The sequence below is a fragment of the Cheilinus undulatus genome, linkage group 22 (assembly GCF_018320785.1).
Source record: "Cheilinus undulatus linkage group 22, ASM1832078v1, whole genome shotgun sequence".
Lineage (NCBI taxonomy): Eukaryota > Metazoa > Chordata > Actinopteri > Labriformes > Labridae > Cheilinus > Cheilinus undulatus.
This window is the reverse complement of record NC_054886.1, coordinates 24,781,897-24,803,909: the sequence shown is the minus strand read 5'-3', so window position 1 is coordinate 24,803,909 and position 22,013 is coordinate 24,781,897. Positions and strand designations below refer to the sequence as shown.

Sequence of the window (22,013 nt, the reverse complement as noted above, 5' to 3'; positions counted from 1 at the left end):
AAATCCTCCTTCTATCTCTGATCATCAAACAAGAAAAATTGAAAAAAAAAATACAAGGAGGGTACTCAGCAAATGCAGTTAAACTGCCTCACATAATTCAACTAGAACCACTGCCTGGCAGATTGCCCTCCACGTGGGATCTAATTGCAAGATAGCAAAAGTAAAATCATGGGTGAAGAAGAGGGGCCGTGGTGTTTCCTGTGGTAGTGGGATTGTAGAAATGTTACTGGCAAGGGCTAGCAATGAAGCCCAATAACCTTGACCTTTGATTTTCAAAATATTATCAGTTTATCTCATAGTGACAATTACTGTGAAGTTTGAAGAAAATACCTCAAAGCATTCAGGAGATATACTGAAGAAAGGGTTGAGCATGAGACCTATTGATCTTTCACTTCCAAATCTAATCAGTTTATCCTTGAGTCTGCTCAGACATTTGTCTGAAGAAAATCTCTAAAGGAATGCAAGAGATATTACATTCACAAGCAAGGAATGAACATGAGGCCTGACAGCTTTGAATTTTGGCCTAAATCTGATGAGTGGGTCTTGGCATTAATGCAAAGTTTGAAAAAAATCCCTCAAAGCATCTCTGAGATTTCACAGTAACATTTAATGATGAATTTGAGGCCCAGTAACTTTGAATTTTGACCTATAATACTGCAACTCGAATCACTTCACCCCTAAAACAGTGTGAATATTTGTGGAAAGTTTGAAGAAAATCCATCTAAACTTTCTTTAGATTTTGTGTTCACAAGAACGGCTCAGCTGCACAGACAACCTCACAAACAACAAAATACCTCTTATTTTTGCTATTGCCAGGACTGAGGCATAACACCTGCAGAGCACTGCAAGGGGAATTGAGTCAAAAATTTAAAATTAATAATTCCTCTCTAATTAGTTTGAATACCCTTAATCTTTCCTCGTCCCTTCATACCTGGGTAGTTCCTGCAGCCCCCGGCAGTGCTGCCCCTCCTCCACTCTCCCTGATAGAGCGAGGAGCTCCACTTCTTCAGCTGGCTGTTCTGCAGGGCATCAGCTGTCAGGTTGCACAGCTCCAGACGGCTGAACTCACGCAGGAAGTCATTAAAGGACATCCTAAGAGACAAAAAATGAAAGTGCTGTTAGGATAATGTGAGAACGACTAGTCCAAGCAATTTTCTACCATCACTGAGTCCAAAAGTCAGAGCTCGTTTGACCGGAGATAAAAAAGATGTCTCTGCTGAGAACAAAACCATTTCATACATGTATTGTTTTAGCTGAGTATTTACATGACCCAAAATATTTCAAATACTTTTCAAAATCTGAAATTTGAGTTTGTAGTAGAAAGGCTTATGATTGCAGTGGGAACACTGGCTGTTGAGTCAAAGACGATGACATAAGGAAACATGAAATACTACTGGAAGCTGCCGTCCTGTTGCTGTATCTCAGTTATGATTAATGCTGCTTACACATGATGGACCATGATTACTCTCTAGCACTGAGTGCTTGTTCTGTTGCACAGGCCCCCACTTTTACTTGAAACTCCATCCTAAACTGCTGTATTGTTGTGGTCACACTAGACATTTGCAAATCCAACACAGACACGCTCCTCAGCTCTTTCAAACGCTGATGCTTTCTTCTTGTTTTGAATTGAGGGCCATGTATAATGAATCCTAGACTTAATAAAGTGTATTTACTAAAAATTAAACCAATGTTTTTGTTTCATGGAGGAATTTACATGAGGGTGAAAAACTGTCAGTAGTGGCCTTCCTAGTTAATGCTGCAAGCTACTCACAGCACGAAACAGGAAGTGATTATACATCACTGTGCAGAATTTTAGGCATATTTGGGCCAGAAATCGATGAAGTACGACCAAGACATGACAAATAAGATGCCAGAAGGACCCATCAGATGGAAAGAAGGATTGACCCACCACAAACCTGGTTGTGCTCTGGATTTCCTTGCACATTACCAGGGGCATGGGAAAACAATCTGTTGAAAAGATAACAAAATCCATACCTTAAGGGTGCAGTAATCCCTAGGATGGATAAACTGGTTGCCCTCCTTATTAATGTCCCCTTAAGTGATTTTTGATGGAAGCAAAAATATCTATTCTAATTATAGTAATAAGAGGATTAATGAAAAACACACTCACCAGAATTCACCGTCCTCACTGCGGTTTTGTAACCGACTTCTGACAGAGCGGTCCACGCTGTCCCACTCTCTGGAGCTGCAGATTTCACAAAGAGAAGGGTTTGTTTTCATTACCAAGTTTATATATATCAGACAGTAAATATTCCATCAGTTGTCCTCTTTTGAAAGAAGATATTTTCTCTACAAGCAGATATTTTTTTGCCTTTTTTTTTTAACCTTTTCCCACCTTCTCTAACTTTATGTTTTGCTTGTGAAGTGAGCTAACTAACCTGCTGTTTAAATGCAGATTTCAACACTGAATTATTACTTTTAATTAACAGGAACTGCTCCAAAGCATGGGAGGGCTTTTCATGGACTTTCTGGGCAGAAGAAGAGCTGCTAAAGCCAGTGAGAGCATACAACATTCACAGAACTCTTACAGTCAAAGGAAGTAGGGCAGGCATGGATGTATCTATCCCCTTTACCTCAGTAACCTGTGTAGCATTCTATCTGGACAGTAAATACCATGAAATTCAAATTAAGTTATTACCAACAGTATAATAACCATGAGAGAATTTTATCATGGTTTTCACTGATACCAGTAATCATTTCACCTCTAGGTTTGTACATGGAGTAAGAATGAGTGGTTTTTAATTAGCCATTACCTAGGAGGCTAGCAGTGCCTCTTTAACAGCTTTTCGCTCCCATTTCGTCACAGGCATGCTTACAAAGTACACAGTGATTTACTATAAAGCTAATAAATCTTGTGAATTACTGCTTAGATTTAAATAAAAATTCAATTCAAGATGACATATTGGGAGGAAGCCATGATAGGTCGTTCATGGATGAGTTGGTTCAAAGAGCTGGCACTTTTTCTAAGTGAGGTCCCATTTGAGAGACAGTTGCCTTTTTTCCGTTTTGGTTGTAGTTCTAAGCAGAAAAGCTAAATTGATACCAAACTTGGAGCCATTTGGGAGCAGACGACTGTCTCTTATTACTGAGCTAGGACAAAAAGTCTGGATCTCTGAAATGAGCTGCAATTCTCATCAGTCTCAGCAAGGCAGGGGGGACGTAAATAAAGCCATGCTGCTGTTAACTATTAACCTGACATGGGAAAGCTTCAATAGGAAACTTTTGAGAAAAGGCAGAGGCTTTGAAAAAAATTCGGAGTGTGACTGGGTGAACGTTCAGTCACATCTCTACGGGCCAATCAGAGCAACAAAACACATGACGTAGCCGCTATCGAGCTGCGTGTGCACAGCTACTGAGGAATAAAGTGAAACATGGCGACTATAGACATGTAAGTACTCGACTTTTGTCATTTTTGAAAAGAAACCAACTCACTGCTGTTCTTTGTTCTTTTTTTAACGAAGAAATGTTGTCAAGTTCTGATAAAACTGGTGCTTTAGCAGCATCCACACTAATCTCTTCCTCCATAACTTCACCAGCTTTTGCTGCTGCTTGTGTACGTCACGACTCTGCTGTGCCCGAAAGTACTGCCCCTTGTAGCTGATTGGTCCTGTCACTTTCTAACCAGGCCCAAATGGTTCAGATGGGAGCTTTGCAAGATGGATTCGCCAGTGAGAAACAAGGAAACGGGCATATCCATCCATACCACAGATATTATCAGTTGACAGGGTGGTGTTTTATGCATGCTAGTTCACATTGCATCAACATGACCAATATGATCCAGATGAAGGCATCCCAGACCACCTCTGCATGCAGATATTGAACTGTTGCAGTATGCATTGAGGTTTGCCAACAAACCTTTAAGGACCTGGTAAATTCCTGTTGTCTAAAGGGGGTCCAAGAGTTTAACATTGATACTAAGAGATAGTAGCTTTGGTTTTCCACTTGCACATACTGCTTCTTTAAAAACAATCTTTGTTAGTTTGTGGAGACTTTAAAAAAATAAAGAATAAAGAGAGATGGGAACTGATCTTTTTTAAAATTTTGTTTATTTTGTATTATTAGTCACAGATAGTCTCTGACAGTGTTCTATCAGTTTAATTTGTTACTTCATAAAAATGTACTGTAATCTCCATCTTAACTGAAGCTATTTAAACAAATAGTTTAGTATCTTCCCATCAGATTTTTTCAGATCCTACACAGTTTCATGCCCTTTTCAATGTGTGAAGCATAAATAATGCTCGATTAGTCTTTGATATAACTCTAAGAGTCATACGTCTGAATAATGTCTGGTATTTCTCCTCTCATAACTCTAATGGTATATTATGTAATCACAACAGTTTCTCAGCCCAGGGTGACTCTGCTGACAGATGCTGCTACAGCTGAGCAGGCCTCTAGATCCCCTTCCCCCACTGGATTTCTCTTTCTTTTTCCTCTTTGGGCCTCTTTTGGTTCAGAGTATTAATAACACAGACGTAAAACCATCTGCAAGCCTTTGAAACATGATGAAGTATGAGGGTATAAGAGAAAATGATTAAAAACTAACAAAAGGTTACAAAAAAGTTCAAAAATGTCAGAAAAAGTAATTCCAGCAATGTGCATTTTATCCTTTCCTAATGGCATTTCTAAAGCTGAAGTTTCTATATGGGTCTTACTTGTCGCTCCAGGCTCCTGTCCACTCCACTTCCCCCCAAGGGTTTCTGATTCGGACCAGCTTGGTTGGACTTCCTCTGTACATCACCTTAAGTCAAGAAAAGAAGTAAAGTCAAATTTATCTATTATACAATGGCCGACCATGACATGATTAGCTGCTCCCGTCCAGTTGGATTAGTTGCATCACTTGTGAATGAGTCGTTTTTGTATGTGAACAATGGGAGTCCATTTTTTCCCCACTTATCAATATTAAATAAACCTGTTACAGAAAGATGAAAGCCAAAATGGCACCAAGGGAAGAGCTGTTTAAGAGCTGAAAGAATCATTTTTTATTGAGATGAGCAAAATGGTCCAGACCACTAAAAAGAGCTGAAATATCCATCCAATAGCTGGCAGAATATTTGTTATTGTTTAGCTGCTAGTTGTGTTTGCTGATGATGCTGTGTTTGTGTGTGAGACGGCGAGAGTTTTTATAAGTGATGTGCAAAGGAGACAACTAAATCTAACTAAATCTGTCTGAAAGACTTCTCAAAGGAATTGACATTCGTGGCAGTCTATCCCAATTCACTTGTACAGTGAGAGCATGGAAGTTGTGCCTGACCCTCAGACTATAATGTGTAGGCAAATATATCACAAGCTTTAGTCATACATCACCAATGACTCAGCTGCACAGCCTGAGCTAAAATTCCACTGAAGGGCTTTTATAACAGCTTTTCCTCTGAAAAGGCGATTTTAATCTTCTGCACTCACCTCGTCCACACCGGTTACAGAGTAGGCGTGTCCTTTCACCAGCTTCTTGAACGTGACGGCCTCCATGTCTCGGGTGTTGGTAATCTGGGGATGACAGAGAGGTATAAAAGTTACAAAATGCTTTATCATCACAGAGAAAGTGATGGCTATCAGACCAACAGTTTATGTGACGCCATTGTCCAAAAGTGGCTCAGTCATTAAGATCAGGAAACGACAGTAGCTGGTAAGGGTGAACATGTTTCACCACGTTGAACACGTATCAAAAACATGTTTAAAAATCTACATAATGCTCAGAACTCCAGCTCATTAAAGAGAAAACACGCAAAAATACACCAGGCAAAAAAATACACTTCCCACAACAGTAAAACACTCTGCACTCAAAACAGTAAATTAAAACCTTTAAAGCCCTCCAGAATGAACTAAACATCCTTTTTGTTGCTCCTAATTAAAACATTTTTTTAGTGTTGCATATCTTCTTTGTTTTCTTGCCAGATTTGCCGTTCTTCTGTACCCAAACAGAGCAGCCCAGGGAGGCAAACAAGACGAGACAGGCAGACAGAGTTCAATCCCCCCAGTCCGCAAACATCCGCTGCCCTGACGTGTCCTTGAAAATTACACTGACCTCCAGCCTGATCCAATCTTACCCCAAGTTACATAACATTTACCGTCCCTCACAGTATGTCCTTTCAGATCTAGTTTGAAATTCACTTCTTAATTTTGTGTAACATGGCAGCATTAGCCATGAAACTGATGCATACTGGATTAATCTAATTTTCTGTCTTATATTATTGACTACGCAACCATCTGTTTGATTTGTATGAGGTGTTAAAGTACTGTAACTCACTGTTTTCTTTACTAAATCATATGATAAATGTGTTTTTCTAAGCTTATTAAACACAGGAGAACAGACTTGTGTGTTCAACTGTGACAGGCAGAGAAGGCATGCAAATCTTCACATTAGAGAAGCTATAAAATCAAATTGCTGTAGTGTAACTACTAAGGGAACAGTGACGTAGGAAAGGGAACAGGGACTTACAAATGCAACAGTGTTGTAAATATGAGCATTGTTAATATTTATGTTATCACTCATCAGTGCTTGTAGTCTGTATCTAGGGGGTGGCACTGCTTTTTGTTGTGTGCATCTGCTGTGTTTTGCTCTGCACTGCAGGTGTCTGCTCCTGATTGGACAGGAGCTGAGGGTGCCCCACATGTGGATTGGTGCTGCTGGTTGTGCCATACTTCCAGTAAACAGGTTCTTTTCTAAATAGTAAAAACAGTATTCTCTAGCGTTAGCATTAGCCATTAGCAAGTTCATCTGGTATTACTATGAAAGTTCAATGTTTTATGCTTTAAAAAAAATTCTGAATATCTAATACTGATAGTTGAAGCTTTCCAAGTGTCCCATGTACAGAAAATGCACTGCAAAGATTACAGAATTAGCAATAGTATCCAGTAAGTCAGGGTACAAAGAGTACAATATTGTACTCAATTAAAAGTACAGTTACTTTATTTTAGTGGCCCTTATTAGCAAGTGATTTCAGAGTAATAAGTGTAATTATAGTAATTTCTCCAGAGTAAGGTGGTAAATACCTTGTGATAAGTTCCACGTAAAACTCAGAATTATGGAAATATTAAAGACGTTTTATCCTAGTAATAATGTAGTAACTAATATTGTGGCAATTCTCTGGTCATTAGGTGGTATCTAACCTCTAACCCCTAAACCTAAACCCCTAAACCTAAACCCTTACCTCAAAAATTGCTCAAAATTATTTAGGAAGGACTCACTTTAATTTAGCTGGCCAAAATAAAGAAATTACCTGGGAATTCTCAAGCAACATAAGTAGATAATTATCCTCTTGTTTAGAAGAAATGACTTTGTTATATAGCACCTAATTACCAGAGAACTGCCTCCAGGCGGTCCTCCAGGATTGTCCTATATTTTGCCTTCTACCTTTACAAGCCTTCCAGGACTGGCTGCTGAGAAGCATCCCCACAGTATGATGCTGCCACCACCGTGCCTCAGAGTTGGGATGGTGTGTTAGCCAAACAAAGCGCCCTGTCTGATGGCCAAAAAGCCCCATTTTGGTCTCATCAGACCGAAGAACTTTCTCTTACTTGACCATGGAGTCTGTCACATGCCTTTAGGCTGCTGAGGCTTGTAACCCCTTCAGAGTAGTCATAGGTGTCTTGGTGGCCAGTCTCCTTCATGTACGGTCACTCAGTTTATGGACGGCCTGATCAAGGGAGATTTACACATGTGCCATATTCCTTCTTTTTCTTGATAATTGATTTAACTGAGCTCAAAGGAGATGTTTAGTGCCTTGGAAATGTTATTGTATCAAACCCCTGACTTCTACTTTTTAATAACCTTTTCTCTGAGTTGCTTGGAGTGTTCTTGGAGTGTCTTCATGGTGTAATGGTAGCCAGGAACACTGATTAACCATTAACTGGACCTTCCACACACTGCAAAATACAAACCGATAATGACACATCCGTGATGAGCTAATATAATAGACTAAAATAATATACCTGTCCAGCTTTGAAATACTATGCTACACTATTAAACTTCAAGCTGCCTGCTGCTTTACTCCTTTAATTCAAGATGAGCTGTTTTATGTCTTCAGCACTCTACTCCATATTACTGAGTTTAGCGTTAGCTTTCCCATGTGCCACATCAAAGAGGGATAACTATTGCAGTACTGACGTCTATAGAACAGCCCAGCAGTGATCCTCTATCTATGGCCCTGCCGATGATGCTGAAGAGGTCTGGGGGGGCTTTCCTCAGCTCGTACATCTCTGTCACGCCACCAGTGAAGTCCTCAAAGCCCTCTGAGGTGCTGCCGCCTGACAGAGCCTCGTAACAGCCGTTCAGCCTGTAGAAAAACAATAGATTACAGAGGATTACAATAACAGTTATTATAAGGTCTATGAGCCAGCCTTACATGGAGGTATAACTCAGAGCAAAATGCAGCTAAGAAGGTGGATGTTTAAACATATACTATGCACTTTAAAGACCTTATGTTGTAATGAGCAAAGGTTTGGTATGTTCTCTCTCATATGAGCCGACTACACTTCCATATATGACCACGTACACCATGTAACAATGCATAAATCCTCCTTTTTACATAAGCTCTTCCAGCCTACTCAACTTTGCACTGAAACCTCTCCACAAAATTCTGTGTTTAACACATTTACAATTAAGACTGCAGCTGTCGACAGAAGCAGCTGGAGTCCCAAGTTGCTAAATATTTCCTGTAACTGCTTCAAGTGGGCATGAATTGTGTCACTAACAGACTTCGTCTGCACTTAATCCCACCAGCAGCTGCAGTCCTAAACTCGCTTGAACTTGTGATCACGAGATTGAGAGCTAAAACAGGACCAGACTGGTTTTAATTTCATGGTTATTATTGATCATAGGGGAGAGAAATTAAAAAAGGAAACATATGCTAGTAAAAGAAAAAAGTGTTGAACCATAAGTGGACAAGGAAATAAGTCAATGTAAACTACAAATTAGCAGTTTTCTTCTTGTTGTGGACACCAGATTAACAGACGGGTACCAAGCTCAGTTCATACTTGTCACAATACCTTTAAGACTTTGTGCTATCCTTGTAAAGTCTCTCACCAAATCAACATCTTAATCTCAAGTTAGAAATGTTAAATAAGTAAACATAAATAAAGCTAGAATGATTACGGCTTCCTCCCCTCTGCCATCATGTCTGTCTCTCTGTCAGTCTTACTTAGCGTAGGCTTTCTCCAGCAGAGCGCTCCAGAACTCTGTTCCCTCTGCAGAGTGGACAAACAGCAGCTTCCCATCCTTCACCGGCAGCCTGTCATCAATAACCACCTCAACCCACTCGCCAAACTGCCAGAACTGCAAAAGAGATAGAAAAATAAATGAATAAATAAGCTCTGGTGGCAAATCAGTAATATACATAAGCTAAAATGAAAAATACAGCATTTCAAGTCCTGCAGGTTAATGAGGAAAAGAACCATGCAGATTGTAATAAACACAAAGGTCAAAAGTGGTACAGGGGGTGTGTTAGTGCCCATAACATGGCTCACTTGCACATCTGTGAAAAAAGCATTGATACCAAGAGGTACATGAAGGAACTTCTATCTGGACATCATCTTTTTCAGAGACGTCCCTGCTTACTTCACCAAGACAATGCCAAGCCACATTCTGCATGAGTTACAACAGCATGGCTTCACAGGTAAAGGGTGCAGACCTTGCAGACGACTATCATATTCTGTAAGTGCCCAGTAATTCGTCCTTACTGGCAGGAAGTAACACAAGAAATCAGAAACATCTTTGGAGTTCAGATTGGCTGTTGGACAGGATGCATAGGGCTGAATGATTTTGGAAAATAATCTAACTGCAATTTTTTCCCCCCAGTATTGCATTTGCAATTTCATACGCGATTATTCCTATTCCTTGTCATTCTCATACTTTAAAAAGAAAAAAGTACAAAAATTAAGAACGTAGGATTTTTTGTAGACCATTCTAAAAAAAAAGGCACTTGAATGATTGCATGATATGTCATGCATAATATCTCTGCTGCAAAAAAAAGTTTAAAACTGGTGTTTTAACACAAATTTGAGGTCAAAGAAATATTGCACTTTTGCGATGTGTACATTGCAGCAGGCCGTATTGCGATTTAATCTTATTTTTGACTAATTGCCCAGGCCAAATGCATACCTAATAAAGATATCATTAGCAGCTGGCTAAAAAGCCGTAACGAGAATGTGGAGGCTGCCCATACCTCCAACAAAGGTTAACTGGATTGATACTGTAACTTCATGGTATTGAAAACATGGGGGGGGAATGACTTTTTCACTTAACCCAAGGGGAGGAAAACTTTCACAATATTGTGAAAAATAAAAAATTTGCAACTCTTAAAGATGATTTATTAACTGGCATGTTTTTTGTTTTTTTTTAGCACTTTAGATATATGGAATATATGGATGGCCAACTGTTTGTTACATTGTTCTTATCTGTTTATATAATTGCTAAAAAAAAAAAAAAAAAAGTAGATAAAAGAAAATGTGTGGCTCAAAATAAGACAGCAGAAACTCTACACTGCTAAGCAAGAATGGGAAAGAATTCAACCTTAGCTAAATATTTCTGCACTCAGATGCTTACAGAACCCTGCGGTAAACATGCTCCTGTCCCAACTTATTTGGAACATGCTGCAGGCATCAAATGCAAAATATGTTTGTATTTAGTAAAATAGATGCAAATACGTCAAGCATAAAGCATTAGTCAACACAATTAAAAAAAAAACTCCAGTGTAGTTCCTTTTTTTTTAAAGAAAGAGATCAAGAGGCTTTACATACAACATAGATAAACAGAGGAAGGCTAGGTAAGGGTGGAGTGTACCAATTCACCAGCAGGGGGCAGAAGAAACCAACACAACAAACTGCATGAAAAGCTCACATTTACAGGCAGGACTGTGAAATTAGGTCAAAATAAGCCTTCTGTTGTTACTGCCAAGCAACAAGGAAAAAAACAAGCTTGAAACATGGAAAAACTGACCGACTATTATCTGAGTGAGACTCCTGAGAATTTATGTTTTTAAACTTTCCTGCCATTTCATAGTAAGTGATTGAAAATTGCTCAAACCACAGATAAATACAAGGTCTATAAATAAAAATAAATAAAAAAAATAAAAAGTATTCACCCCCTTGGATGTTTTACCCTTTTGTTGATTTTGTAAATATATCATGGTCAACATAATTTGGCTTTATGGCAAAATAATAATAATAATAATAATAATCTTCTATGTCAGTAGTCTAATAGTCTCACAATTAGAGAAATGAGTATCACCTGAGTGCAGTGAATGTGTCTTTAAGTAATTGTGCAATGAAGACATCTGTGTCTGGAAGGTCCAGTTACTGGTTAATCAGTGTTCCTGGCTACTATTACACCATGAAGACAAAAGAACACCCCAAACAACTCAGAGAAAGGGTAACTAGAAAAAATATAGCACATAAATCTGCCTAGATCAGACCGTTCTCACAAACTGAGTAGTCATTCAAGAAGGAGCCTAGTGAGAGAGGCCACCAAGTCACCTATGATTACTCTGAAGGAGTTACAAGATTCAGCAGCTGAGATGGGAGACTATGCATACAACAACTGTTGGAGAGTGGCAAAGAGAAAGACACTGTTGAAGAAAACTCAGATTAAATCAGGATTAGTTTGTCAAAAGGCATGTGGGAGACTCCATGGTCAAGTGGGAGAAAAATCGTTGGTCTGATGAAACCAAAATGGTTCTTTTACGAAATCAGACAAGACGCTATGGGTGTAACCATCCCCACATTGAAGCATGGTGGTGGCAGCATCATGCTGTGGGGATGCTGCTCAGCAGCCAGACCTGGAAGGCTTATAAAGGTAGAGGGTAAAATGAATGCACCCAGGTGGTCCAGATGTGCAAGCCTGATTGAGACCTATCCACACAGACTCACCGCTGTGATTGCAGCCAAAGGAGCATCTACACTGACTTGAAGGGGGTGAATATTTATGCAGTCACTTACTTTACATAACATATTTCTTAATTGACATTACTTTATAGAAATCTGTTTTCACTCTGACATTAAAGAGGCTTTTTACAACATTTTTGTGTCAAAAATGCAAATTATATTGACCATGACTAATTAATGAAATCAATAAAAGGGTGAAACATCCAAGTGGGTGAATACATTTTATAGGAGCTGCAGCTTTTGTGCCAAAGTTTATAGAAGAGCAAAACACACCAAAGATAAACAGAGAAACCAGTTGTTCCTGTATGGAGACCCTCAGGCAGAGACATTATTGTCCTCATGCAAAGCAGAGCTCACAGTGAGGTTATATTACACCGCTGAAAAAGAAATATTTCTCTGTCAAAGTAATTTGATTTTAGGCCAGTGGTAGTGGAGGAGGAAGTTGCAGAATTGTAATCAGGTAATAAACGGCCCCAGCTGTGAGTGTGCATATTGTGTGTGCAAGTATTTGTTAAATAAAAGGCTGTGTTCCCTGCAGTGTTTACAGCAGCATGATGGATGGATAGATGGAGGTACTCTGCATGCCCTGCAGAGCTGAATCCACCTCTGGGAGGAGCTGTGTCACAGCACGGCTGACTGAAGATGCACAGACATTTCAAAGTGATATGGAAGCGACAGCCCGCCTCACTGTGGGAAACAAGCTCTTACAACATCTGTGTCTTGACTCGCGGCCACCAGGCACTAAGGCTTAAGTAATAAACCTCCCCGTACTATTCTGTTTTTAATACATGCTAAAATAAGAATATCATAAAGGATTCTGCCCCAGTTACCGGTTAATTTTGTTTCCGACTGAGATGGCTGAGATTGCCTGGTTTATAATTCATCCCTTCTCCTTTTGTTTGCATACCTCAGACACCCTTCTCTCTCTTTCCCTACCTATTAAGATCCCTGCGGCCAGCACTCGTAATTGCATTTGAGTATGACTCATCCAAGTCTGCAGTAACTCATCTAGTGGCTTAAAAGATCCAGAATGATACAAAGGGGAATCCCTGAACGAATCGGCGGTAAAGAAAAGAAACAAACAGAGAGCGGGAAACATGCTCAGGCAGAGAAAAAAACGGCCAAAATCTTTTGGATGCTTTACAAACACAGAGATGAGAGGCTAAAACTAAACTCATACAGGCATAATAGAAGGAGGGCAGAGAAACTGGGGCAACTGTTTGCTAAATGGAAGCAGCCACATGTGTTTACGAGCCATTTAGCTTTAATGTACATACAGTACATTAAACACATGCATGCATTTACAGGCCTTTAGAGCAAAGAAAGCATCATTTTCACTCTAGCAGAAGGAGCAGTTGTGTGCATATGGAGATGGTTATATGGATGTAAAAACAAGCAGAACATCTCTAGAGTGCATACAGTATATCAGGACAATAATCTGATATCTGTATCAAGAGTTAATGAAACTTATCCAGAAAGTGAAACTTCCTGTTCTCCCAGCTGTGTGAGTGTGGGTGTCTGATTCAGTATTTATTGATCCTTTGACAGTACTGTACATGAGTCAGCACGGCAGTCTTTGAGGACGCTTCAGAGAAGTGGACAATCAAAAACACATGTGCTTCAATCCATGCCTTAAGGATTAAAGACGACATATCCCGAGTATGACCTGTATCCTAGCTCCTATGTATGTGACTATGTGTTTAAACTGCTGGAAGCTTGCAGAAATGTTTGCAATCTGCCTATAAGTGTCTCAGTTTGTTAAATGAATGCTGCCCTCTTGCGTATTGCTAAACAGTAAGCTTGTAAATCTGCTTGGGGCGGCTTTAGGAAGCAATGAAATCAACACGACTCTAATTCAGAAGATTATTGTTCCATTTCAGAGTGATACAAACAAAGTTAACTTATGTTTCAGAAACCGTCTGCTGTTTAATTAACAATGTTTTATTTAGTTATCAACAGCGTTCAGTGTAACTCATTTCAAAGTGAAAATTTGTCTGATTACTGTTTAGTTGTAATAAGTAACCTGATGTGCTGGTTGTGCAATTAAAATAATCTGCCGTTAGTCACTTTTTCACAAAGTAATCCCTTGCAGAAAAAAACTGCCCTGTTTCCCATTGCCTTTTGTTGCAAAAAAGAAAAAAAATCCCTGAAGCATCTGCACCGTTGCTGTTTTGCTCCTACATGTTGGTGTGTAGCTGCCTGCCAACAAAATGGAAATACAGCTGTGCTAGAGCAAGCATTGCTAACAGATTGAGCCAGTTAGATGGTAGGGGACATTACATCATGAAAATACTCTGTTGAGTTGTACGTAAATGTAAGTTCAAAAATATATGCTGTAATTGAAATGGCTGTGGGCATACTGTATAACACACAGCCTGCGTGTAATACGGTATGCCTCTGCCCAGAGTAAAACCATGCTACAGTAAAGAGCTGTCAGGGTTAAGGATGCATGTCCATAGCCTGCTTTGTTGCCTTAATTCCAGACCGCTTCTCTAATACAATTGCAAATTTTTCCCCCCAATACTGCGATTTAATATGTGATTCTTTTTAGGTTCCACAACCTTTCTTTTACTCAGCAAACACATGCAAAACATCTGTCTATATTATAACCAGATTAATACTGGATTCATTTAACTAGTGATGAATGATTTTGAAAAAAAAAATTTGAATTGTGTTTTTGGCTCATATTGCAAATTTGAAGACAATTGCTATATTGAAGAGATGATCTTTTATGCCTTTCTTTATTTGATCAAGACAAACATACAAAAACAGAAAAGCAAGATTATTTAAAACTATTTTTCAAGAAGACAATGGAATATTTGCATAATTTGTAAAGAATAACATCTCTGCTGCAAAACATTGGGCTAAACTGGTATTTTGACACATTTCAGGTTGAAGAAATATTGCACTATCTGCGATTTAAAAAATGTAGCAGACCATGCTGAGATTTATTCTAATTTTCAATTAACTGCCCAGCCCTATTTAAAATGTTTACAGGTTGTCTTAAATGCTTATCTGTGCTGCATGGTTTATATTAACAATTGTATTTTTACTACTTTAATAGTACAATATGAACAGTGGTGACTCTCGAGTCTGATTGGGTTCGCTGCAAAAATACATAGGGGCCCCTCCAACCTGCTCATAACCATTATTTTAAGAAAAATTAGATGCTTATGAAAAATATGTAAAAAGTTACCTTTTTTCATTTCAGAATTCCCCACTGAGCTAACACTGCCCGGAAAAAACAGTCAAAGTAGGATCCCTATGTAGTCAATACCAGAATTACAAATCTGTTAAACTAGTTAATAACTTTTTTCTCATTTGTGAACGTTAACCCACAAGAGGACATAAGGTGCAGCACGATAGCACTGCTAATGTAAGCTACATTCTGTCAACGGTCTTCACATCATGAAGGTGTGAAGTTGCATTCCAGACTGCATAATTTAGTCATAATTTAGTCATCTAAATTGTTTTAGTTTTAGTCTAGTTTTAGTTGATGAAACTTCCCAACATTTTAGTCAACGAAATTGACAATAAATTCAGTCAACTGATTGGATCTCTCCCCAACTTATCCTGCCACCACGCAGCAAAAGCAGTTGTGATTGGATCTCCCCCGTATCTCATCCCACTTTTCCACACAGCCAAAGTAGCTGTGATTGGATATATGCCTAACTTGCCCCTACTTTCTACATGACAAAATTAGGTCTGATTGGATAAAGTCTCTGTCAAACATTTTCGTCTTTTTTATTTGTTGACTAAAATGTCAATTAATTTCGTTTTAGTTTTTGCCCATGTGCACTTGTTTTTATTAGTTACTGTCTTGTTTTCATCAGGGGGAAAAAGGCTATTAACGAAAACTAACAAAAATAATTTGTCAACAAAATTAACACTGCCTGGGAAAGGGCCCTACTGTCCCGGGGCCCCAAGCAGTGTTCTGTTTAGCCTGTTGAAAGCAGTGCTCCTGAATAGAAATGTTTGTTAGCAAGCTTAAGTTGAAAATCTAAGCAGTTTTTTTAATAACTGTTGCTGATTTTTAAGCTTAACCAGACATTGAATATTTACTATAACTTACTGAAACTGTGAAAGTGACCTTAGAGGGGGGACCACATCATCAAATTAAATACCCTGGACCATCAACTAAGCTGCCACATCTGACAGAATGGGTGTAGGACCGTGTTGACATCTGTACTTTTAGTACGCGTTCCATGCTGTGTGTTGGTTATCATGCATGTTAAAATTTGTCTTTGATGTATTAGAAGTTTCCCTTTGCTCTGTTTCACTTCCTCAGCCCCCCGTCCTTCTCCTGTCTCTCTCTTTCTCTTTCTCTCCCCCTCTCTTGGCTCTCTGACAGTCTGGTTGGCTCAGCTCTCACTGCGTCAAAGAGGGCAGCCGCCTCAGCTCAAAGCACTCTGTGACAAAGCAGATTAAAATGCTGAATAATTATTAATAACAAAACATACCCCTGCCTCGGCTTTTCACAAAAGGTTGCATAAGAGAAATAAAATATCAGTCAAAAGATTTTAAAATGTCCTGTTTCCTCAAGCTGTGCAGGAAAGTCTGCACAGCAACACGTTTTAGGGGTTAACAGTCGTTCCTGCTCTGCAGTCATGCTGATGTAAGATCAGAGGGAGGATCAGACACACACACTCACAGATAATGAGACACTGGAGATCACAGAACACGCACTGTAATGCTAAAAAAGACTCGCTGCCATCTAATAATCTCTGCTCTGATGTTTTAATTGATCAGACATCTCATTTTCTATTCATAACAGCACCGTGTCTAACAAGATTACTCCAACCTGAGAACAAATAAGAGATCAAATGCTTTTATCTGGGACATTAGGGTTAGGTTGATGCTTATATTAGCTTCTTTTGAAAACTGAAACAAGAAAATTAAATTAATATTTGCAAGACAAAAGTGAAAAAAAAACTGAATTTCTTTATAAATGCAATGCAGACAAGCAAGATGATAATGTTAGAGAATTATTATGATTTCACTGGTAAAATGGTTGTTTTCATAATTGTTGAATGTTAAATTAAAAACTGCAATTGAATCTTGATTAGTTACCCACTTAATTCTGCATAGCTTTAATGCTATATGGACTGATTAAGTTTTGAAAAAGTGCATGTTATTGCCATTGTAAAGCTGGCCTGTTTAATATGAGGTTCTATGGTGATGTACTCACATTTGGAACCAGCCTCAAGTGGCCACACAAGGAACTGCAGTTTTTTCTGACCTGGACATTTTCACTTAAATGACATCCACAAGTTTTCATTGGTATGTCCAATTGAAGATTTAAGCTGATGAAACTAAAAGCTACCACTAACTTTGTTTTTCTTGATCAAAAATTTCCTGTAGCCAAGTATCGTTTTTTTAAATGCTGTTGTCAATTTTAAAAAGCACATTCGCCGATTAGCTGAAAAGGAACTTGTAAACTGAGTCTGTTCCACTCCCAGACAAAGAAGCTACAGCGTTAACTTCCAGATGTAAAGAGAAAATAAACCCTCACATCACTTTTCTCAGTTAATAAAACCTAAAGCACGTACAGCTGAGTGCATTAGTTTAAAGGCTGTAGGACAATGCTTAGGATTTACCCCAGGGCCCGACAACCTGGGGCTGGAGGGGTTAGGGTTAGGGATTGTGGGTAACGGTCAATACTTTACTAGGTTGTGTCTACTACATGGTTATATATATTTTCCACATTTAAGCCGTCTTTTGTTAAAAAACAACCGTTACTTTCATAAGAAGCGAGAAGTGTGGAAGTTTCATGGGCAAAGACAGGATCAACCAATCAGAAATTTCACTGTGACACTCTAGGATTGTGGGTAAAGTGGCAGAGATCACAAATAAAATGTGCTTTTTTTAAAACGAGGTCAATAAAAGTCTACCTTGCTAATGCTGTGGCTGATAAGGGACAGCAGGAAGGCAGGAGGAGGGCATGTCTTATTCTTCCTCCAAGGCCTTTCCATTATATTTTGAAGACATTTTATGAAACTTTATGGTAGATTAACCTCAGCTGAAACTCTGGGGTTTAGTTTCTCTTAGATTTAATATAAGCAGGTTGAAAAAAAATACATTTAGCTGTAAACTATGGGAAATTTATTAATGAAGATCTTTGTTTTCTTCTAAGTTTTGCAAGACTATAAATGTGTTTATTTCCAGTTTAAAGTGGGGCAGTTTAACACAGAACTCTATGGGGATGGACTCACTTTTGGATCCAGCCTCAAGTGGACACTTGAGGAACTGCACTTTTTGGCACTTGTGCTTCAATCAGAGCCATATTTTCTCTGTTTTTATTATTATTTTTTTTGTTAAATCCAAATCTATATTCTCGTGGGTGAAATTTAAGGCCTGAACATGGATCTGTCTGCTTAGGTTGGCCAAACTTGGCTAACTCTAATCATAAAAGCAAGTGGAAAAATTTTAAACTTTTTGTTTTATAACTTAGACGTACATAGTTTTGGACTAAATGTCAGCTAAATAAAATTGTAACATAGTTACTATGACAAAAATCCCCTCACTGGATTCAAAATGTTGTCCATAAAGAGAGTCTTGATTCCAGTGTTTGGGGTATTTGCATTCATTTTGGTTACAAGAGCTCTATAATCCAACTTATCTTCTTATCATTGTAAACCACAGCTGAAAGATTTCCCTACTGGGCTGACTACATCTCTGTTTGACTGCTCATCTGCTGCACCATAAAGGGTTTGTGTTCAGACACACCTTAGCCACTGCTACTAGCTAGAGTATCTCATTTGTGTACAAAGCAAAGTTCAGCTGATAAAGTCAGACAGTCTGCCAGAAACTAAACCACAGAGATCAAACACATAGACCACATATTTCAAATATATGGCATAAAGCAGCAAGACTAGTTCTTTACATGGGAGAGGAGACACAGAGCTACATCTTTAATTATCAGGACAGGACACCATGTTTGATGTTTAGTCTTTTTAGACAAAACTGCCTGATCATATCTTCTCTTGGTGATAAAGAAATGGGTGTTGGCCACATTATATGAGTAAGTTTAAATCCTTTCAGGTAACGTTTATTAACTAGAGTGGGTGTGGATCAGGGAAGTTTGTTATCTTGAATGAGTCGGGGGGGGGGGGTTAAAGACATTATGCAGATTATAAAGAAACTAGATCTACTGCCTGGTCATCATATGCCTCTGAATTCACAAAATGTTAAGTTCTGTGGCAAAATTAAAACAAAACTGATTTATTTTAGGTATTTTAGGACATCACTGATGGCCAAAAAGCATGAATGCCTCACACAAGAATCCAGCCACCTGATCATTATACCAACAGGGACTGTAATGACATTGTATTCAAATACATGTACTTTGACATGGGGTTGGCCCTTTATCAGTACAACTATAACAGCCTCCACTCAAGATTTTGGGGAGTTTCTGTGTGTATTTGTGCCCATTCATCCTGTAGAGCATCTATGAGGTCAGGCTCTTATGTTGGCCTGACTTACAATCTCTGTTCCAGTTCATATCAAAGGTGCTTGATGGGGTTGAGGTCAGGGCTCTGTGCGGACCAGTCCAGTTCTTCCACTCCAAACTCATCAAACCATGTCTTTATAGTCCTTGCTTTGTGCACTGGGGCAAAGTCATGTTGGAACAGAAAAGGGCCTTCACCAGACTGTTGCCACATATTTGCATGCATAACATTGTCCAAAATGTCTTGGTATGCTGAAGCATGAAGACTCCCTTTCACTGGAGATAAGATGTCTAGCCCAAGCCCTGAAAAACAGCCCCATACGATTATCCCTCCTCCACCACATCGTCAGCTGGTACGATGCAGTCAGACAGAAAGGCTCTCCTGGCATCTGCCAAACTCAGAGTAGCCCATCTAACAGCCAAACAGAGAAGCTTAGCAGTCGTTGACCACGCCCTGTCATTTTGCATGGTCTTCCTCTTCATGGGTGAGTTTCTGTTGTTCCTAAATGCTTCCACTGTCTAATAATATCACTTACAGTTGACTGGGGAATATCCAGCACAGATGAAATTTCACAGCCGTGTTAATTTTGACAGCTATTTTCAATTTTAGTCTCAGTCTTACTCTTTTGATTAAGGCCTTTTAGTTTTAGTCATATTTAAAGGTCACATATTTTACCCATTTATGTCAAGTTTATATTGGTCTCAGTGGTCCCAAAAACATGCCTGTGAAGTTTATTGCTGAAAAAACACTCAAGTATTAGATTTTTGCATGTCTAAAAAAAAGCTCTGTTTCAGCCCAGCCCACAATGAGCTGTTTCTGTGTCTGTGGCTTTAAATGTTAATTAGCGGTTTGACTCCGCCCCTCTCAGAAAATGGATGTGGCTTAATGGATGTGGCTCGTAGCTGAGAGGAGGATCAGGAGAGGAGGGTGGAACTTTCTTCCAAGCAGGGAGGGCCAAGTGAACTTGGGGTGGGGGCTTACTCCCCACATGACTTCATGAGGGGGAAATCTGAGGGCAGCTTGTTTCAGCACACATTTTCTGAAAACTGGAGAAAGAGAGGAGGGAGGGAACGGATTTTTCTGGTACTTGAGGGGATTGTGGACAGGCCAGGGGCACATATTTTTGTTAGAAAAGCCTGAAAAAGTGTATTTTGCATAATATGTGATCTTTAAGTCTACCCTATATAGTTTTGGTTGACCAAAACTCCTAGTCTTAACTTATAGTCCAAGCATTTATTCTTTTGCCTGAAGCTGGTACCAAATCATGGCAGTGTGTTCTAATAAACCTGCCAAACCTAAGGTCCCTGCTTTCTACAGCTAGCCACAGATGCCTTGTTTTTTGACAGATTTACCCACAGTTAAAAAATATCATGGAATTTGAATGTTTGACAAAAACTAAATTAAATTTTAGTCCAGATCTTAATGAAACTAAACTTACTTTTAGTCACTTTTAGTCATCAAAGATCTATTTTTGGCCAGTCTTAATCTAGTCTTTTTCACAGAAAAAAGGCTGTCAACTAATAATTTTAGTCATAGTTTACATTGATGAAATTAACACTGTTTCACAGCCTTATTGCAAAGGTGGCATCCATCACAGTACGACGCTTGAAGTTACTGAGCTCTTTGGGATTTGTGATACCCATTTATCATCACAAATGTTTGCAAATGGAGACTGCATAGCTAGGTGCTTGATTTTATACACTTGTGGCAACAGGTCTGATTAAAACACTGGAGTTCGATAACAAACAGGGGTGGCCAAATACTTTTGTCCATATAGTGTAATATAATTTACTCTGATGAACAGCTCTTGCAAGAAATTTATCAAAGATAAATGACTAAAAAGGGCAGGCTGAAATCAAAAAGGGAGGATCTTCCTGAGACTCACTTTCTAAACAGATAAGGCATCAATCAGCACCAGATTCAGACCACAGCAGAAAGTCATGACAATTCCCTGCTCAACAATTCCTGCTTACAAGAACCAATCATTTTACAACAGCTGAACACAACACGGGTCAGCTTGTGTCTGAAAAGTGTCGAGTTAAACACAATCTGGTCCGAAACACAGAGAACAAACTACAGATTACGCAGTGTGTGTTGCTCACAGGAAATGAAACAGGAAGTGTTGAGGTAGAAACACCACATAAAGTAAAACAGCACAGACATAACTGCAGACTGCTGTTTATTTGCTGAAGTCAACACTCATCCAAGTCAAAGGAATTATCACCTTTAAAGAGCTACCATCTATTTCTGCTATCTTTAGCACATTTGATGCATAAACTGCAGTAACACCCATAAAAATGTCTAAATATAAATCTGTATAGACATGACCCAGGTCTGTGTTTATTGTGTTTCTATCTTTAAACTGAGCGTTTGTTGTGGGGGTGAAGTGGGGCTGTTCTCACCTGAAAGTGGAAGATACCGGTGTATCCCTGAGTGAAGCTCTGCCCGTGAGGAACCACCCTGTGCAGGAGATTGTCATTTAAGGTCAGCGAGGCGATGGCAGCCAGCAGCCAGCAGTCACCTGAGGACAGACACCCACATGCACAGTTTTACTACCAGAGATCAGGTCTGCATTAAGAAAACTGAACTCAGCCCTGCTATGACACATTTAAACTGTATGCTTTCCTCTTCTTAGCAGCATAAATTTAAGGCTTTATTTCCCACAAA

The 22,013-nt window shown here is 39.1% G+C and overlaps 1 protein-coding gene across 2 annotated transcripts in view; it reads right to left on the bottom strand.

The window, feature by feature from the left end:
• capn1 (calpain 1) overlaps positions 1 to 22,013 on the bottom strand; it is a 49,251-nt gene that overhangs the window by 11,269 nt on the left and 15,969 nt on the right. For both annotated transcript variants that reach the window (XM_041780004.1, XM_041780005.1), the window contains exons 4-10: positions 21,749 to 21,867; positions 9,159 to 9,292; positions 8,126 to 8,294; positions 5,422 to 5,505; positions 4,674 to 4,759; positions 2,132 to 2,206; positions 932 to 1,092 (exon numbers count right to left, since the gene is read on the bottom strand). In XM_041780004.1, the coding sequence (XP_041635938.1) occupies positions 932 to 1,092; positions 2,132 to 2,206; positions 4,674 to 4,759; positions 5,422 to 5,505; positions 8,126 to 8,294; positions 9,159 to 9,292; positions 21,749 to 21,867 (828 nt within the window). The remainder of the gene's footprint in view (positions 1 to 931; positions 1,093 to 2,131; positions 2,207 to 4,673; positions 4,760 to 5,421; positions 5,506 to 8,125; positions 8,295 to 9,158; positions 9,293 to 21,748; positions 21,868 to 22,013) is intronic.